A 4,716-nucleotide genomic window follows, 5' to 3' on the forward strand; every position below is an offset into this window, starting at 1 on the left:
ACTGTAGTTTCAAGTTTGTTCATAGGAGATCCAGGGGTGCCCCTCTTGGGGGTAGGGGGGAGGGGGGTGGTTGGAAGGGTCCAAATGGGGGCCTGAATTGTACATTTTCATCTTCTTCCTGAAAACCTCATGATGGATTTTTGTCAAACTTGGCAGGTAGCATCCCTAGGTGGTCAGGATCTCAATTTATCAAACTGGGCACCATGCCCCACCCAGAGGGCCCCAGGGGGCCCCAATTCTCCCAAATTAAGGAATCTTGAAAAAATTGGGCCCTTATTGTACATTTTCATCTTCCACTTGAGAATGCCTCGTCAAATTTTGGTAGAGCTGTGAATAATTTAGATTAGTGACTGCGTGAAAGGTGAACTTGCGATACTCAGGTGAGCGCTAGACCCGCGGGTCTCTTGTTAATAGATCTGATTTGTTCATTACCATTTAACACTGCATTTTACTAATGAATATGAAAACGAAGAACGCATTTTCAACCCCTTCTGGCGTGTGCATCACACAATATCACAGCTGAAATAATTCATGTAATTATCGCAATCACGCTGATATTAAATTGAGGTATTAATAGGATCATTAATTCAACCTGTCGCGTATCTTTCAAGAGGACATGAACAAAATGCGAAGAAATTTTCTGAAGAAAAAGAACCCATATTCAACCCCTTCTGCCGCATACATCATACAAAATTGTAGCCAAAATAATTCATGATATCATTACAATCCTGCTGGGCACCAAGAGCGCAAAAAAAAAGACCCCAAGCAAGTTGAAAAGCGCATGTATACTTGCACTGCTGTTTAGAAAAAAAAAATCATAGACGCATCTTCTACAATCTGAATTTGTTCATCATCACTTTACACAGTATTTCACAAACGAAAATGTTCATTCTTTCAGAATAGTTCAATACACATATAAGGAAGAAATAGGTATAGAAAGCATCACGAATACCCTGCATGCGTACTTTTTATAGAATGCATAGTGTACAACTTACGGTGTATTCGAAGAGATTTTCGGAAGAAAAATAACGCATTGATATTTTCAACCCTTTTTTCTGCGTCTTCTTTTTCGTATCAATTCACAAAAATGGTTCTTTTTTGTTCTTTCTGAATCATAGTGATCGTGATCTATTCTTGTGTAATAACAACGCACAGAATTGTCATAGGTTTGATTGGTTGGTACGACTTTGAGCTTGCCATTGTGGGAAGTGGTTCGTGATTATGTATGCCCCCCCCCCCCCCACTCTGCTTGGGTGTATAAGCTCTTCATGCAGTTTCAGAGCGGCATTCTAAGCTTGCCCGACATCATAATGATGGGATTACGTTCTATGCGTAGACCATGAGAATGGTCAGTCATTTCGCATTATTTGGTGAAACCGTCTATGATCTCCTTGTTTTGCATTGACTGCATAACCACACATTTCTGTTGATATTGCCATATTCTACGCATAAAGGGCGTCATCACCTTAGCATACATGTGGATTTGGCGAATGTGGCAATATCAATTAGTACAACACATCAGCGAAAGTTTGAGGATAATCGGACAATCCGTTTAGAAGCTAACATTTTTTGAAGTTTCAGTGCCACCATCGGTGGATGAGAAGACAACTTCGCTTTGTGATGCCACATGTGTACAACAATACCAAAAAAAAAAAAAAGAATGGAGAGAAAATTTAACATTTCATTTTCACGTTTCTCACATAATAAGAGTGCACTTATCTTGCCTCTTCAATATAAGGCAGGAGGGAATAATATTACCCTTAACATACGTACGAAATGTGTACTATTTTTTTCCAAAAAAGAAAATTTGTGGAATTCTCTTTTTATTTTCTTTATATCCACATAGCATGTGACATCACTGTTTTGTCATTCAGCAGTGACTCAGAAACTTTAAGAATTTTTTGCTCTTTAGGGTTTGAGAGATTGGTGATTAGTAATCTTTTCGTTTTATTACCATTCCCCCCCCCCCCCCGCTCGAAAGAAAAGGCCGAGGGTCAATGCATTGTTTCCCAACCCCCTTATAGAAAACATGTTAACCTCTCTAAGAATGCAGAAGTTGTTCTATTAGGTCTGATTTAGTGGAGGATATGATAATGGTGTACTCTCTCCGAGTATGATCTGTTTTGGCAACCTTGTAAGTTTAGTCAATCTCCAGAAACCATTTATTGATTAACGATTGCATCTCTCTGTCTCCTGCCTAAAAAAAAATGTAATTGTCTTGGAATGAAGATGCAGTTATTAAATGCATCATACTACAATAAGAGACATAAATAAGAAACATGTTTATTAGTTGAGCAGGCATGAAATGGATTGACGCTTGACTTGGTCAAAAGTGTACCTTTGGAAAGAATTCAGTAGAATTGTTCAAGCTGGTAAGCATATATTTTTCATATGATTTTATTGTCCTAAAATGCAAAATGATCTTGAAATGACAAAATGGTCTTTTGATTGCAATGCAAGCATCCTTTAGAGCTTCAAGTGTTTCTTGTTTCTTTTCAGGTACCTTGTTCCACTATGGCTCTTGAAACCATTCTTCAGGAGATTGATGAGGAAAACATTGCCTTTGTTAGATTTGAACAGACTGATGTGTATGGAGTTGCCCGTTCAAAGACAATTCCAGCACGTCATTTTGCAGAAAAGGCATCTGGAGGACTGAACTTTTATCTTGGACACTTGGGTTATGATCCTCAGGCAGGGTTTGTGCCAGACAGTGCATACACTGCTGCCGCAGGTCACTGTGATGCAGTATGTTTTCCCGATTTCAGTACATTCCAGGTCATCCCATGGAGCAAGAGGACTGCACGCATTCTCATCGAGCCCACCTTCCATGGTAAGCTGGTGGAGGCACACCCAAGAGTGGTGGCTCGAAGGCAGCTGGACAAGCTGAGTGCCATGGGGTTTTCGCTTCTGTCAGCTCATGAGCATGAGTTCTACCTCGTTGACAAAGCAACTCGTAAAACTGTGAATGATGACGTCAACATCAGATCTACAATCCGTCTGGCTGCATATGAGGATGTCATTCACACCATAATGGACGGGCTGGTAGCGGCGGGGGTCGATGTGGAATGTGCAGAGACGGAGTACGGACCTGGTCAGACAGAAATTTCGTACAAGCCAGCGTTTGGGATCCGAGCAGCTGACAATGCACACACCTTCAAGACAGGCATCAAAGAGATGGCACTCAAGAATGGGTATATGGCAACGTTCATGTCAAAACCATTTCCAGACAAAAGCGGCAGTGCTTGTCACTTCTGCCACTCTTTGTGGGATGCTGAAGGTAAGGTACCACTTCTTTATGATGCTGGTAGTCCTACAGGATTGTCCGAGGTAGGCCAGTATTGGTTAGCCGGTTTGTTGGAACACACCCCCGCCATATGTGTGCTGATGGCACCCACCGTAAACTGCCTGAAGCGGTTTTTACCATACTCGTTTGCTCCATATAATGCCACCTGGGGGAACGATAACCGGAGTACAGCTGTGAGAATAAAGGTCAATGGAGGAAAGGGGACGTACCTGGAGAATCGTCTCGGCGCAAGTGGCTGCAACCCCTATCTATCTCTTGCTGCCACAGTTGCTGCAGGACTGGACGGCATCCAGAGGAGACTGCCCCTACCGCCATGTGTGGCTCCATCAGACTCCGCCTACGATCCAGCCTGCGTGCCAACTGGTACCAAACAAGTGCCTTGTAACATGAAGGAGGCCATGAGGGCGCTGCATGACGATGACATCATCCGATCAGCACTGGGTGAGGAGTTCATTGAGTGCTTCCTGGCTGCCAAGAGGCATGAATTGTCCTTGGAGGAGAAAAATGAAGCGGGCTGGGAGCAAAAGATGTTTTTTGAATATATGTAATTCAACTGTTATTCAAGTGTAGTGAAGGCCGGTACAATTTCAGGGATACGAAGAAGTCTCCGGTCAGTCTCACTGATAAGCTGTCATTCTTTTGATGGCTACATTCCTTGCACATAAATTTGTCTGTGTCAAACGTGCAAAAGTCAATTTTCAATCGAATCAGACCAAAGATAATATTTCAGATTAAACGCATTATTTCTGCAGAAGTCGAATGACCAAATTAAATGCAGACTTAGTCATTAGCAACTGAGTTCAATCTCAGATTAAACAGATATGATTATGCAATGATAGACATTTTAGCAGGATAGAAATATTTGCAGTTTTTTGTGATCATTTCTGTGGGGAAAATGAGCTACAAATTGGTTTAGTCAGTAGGATCCAGACCTTTGGGCCATTAAGGTAACCGTGCATGTGGTGACCATATTGATAATACACCTTTTGCCTTGTTTTGTTTTCATGGCCATGTGATTATCAGGTCTTGTACTTTCTAATGTGTCAATATCAGTAATTGATACCTCTGTCCGCATGGGTGCTCTTGATACTGTACTGTGCGAAAATACACCAGATGGTGGACTGCACTTATTCAGAAGAAGAGAAGGAGGAGGAGGAGGTCATTTGGCACACAAAGTGTGTTCATTATATATATACATACATTTGTACTGTATAAAAAAAAAATCTACTACCAGTGGAACCTATACTAGATGCGAAATTTACATAATATTGTATTTTTCATTTGTGTGATATTCTATTCTATATCATTCTTTCATGCTAATCCTGTAATCCGCATTCTGTATGAGTCTATATAGCAAGAGTGGATTTTGAGGTATCATGTGAATACAGTGTGCTTGTTCACTCAAAGACAAG

The 4,716-nt window shown here is 41.3% G+C and overlaps 1 protein-coding gene across 1 annotated transcript; it reads left to right on the plus strand.

Annotated features, from left to right (window-relative positions):
- The first annotated feature begins 2,514 nt into the window (after positions 1-2,514).
- LOC139743989 (lengsin-like) lies at positions 2,515-3,852 on the plus strand. Its single transcript, XM_071654456.1, has one exon. It carries the CDS (start codon positions 2,515-2,517, stop codon positions 3,850-3,852), a length of 1,338 nt encoding a protein of 445 aa, XP_071510557.1.
- Positions 3,853-4,716: the final 864 nt, after the last annotated feature.

Source organism: Diadema antillarum, unplaced genomic scaffold (genome assembly GCF_040938485.1).
Source record: "Diadema antillarum isolate AM-2024a unplaced genomic scaffold, OU_Dant_1.0 seq00001126_RagTag, whole genome shotgun sequence".
Classification (NCBI taxonomy): domain Eukaryota; kingdom Metazoa; phylum Echinodermata; class Echinoidea; order Diadematoida; family Diadematidae; genus Diadema; species Diadema antillarum.

Excerpts from the sequence above, each read along its gene's own strand:
- LOC139743989 (XM_071654456.1), top strand. The coding sequence starts at position 2,515 with ATGGCTCTTGAAACCATTCTTCAGGAGATTGATGAGGAAAACATTGCC.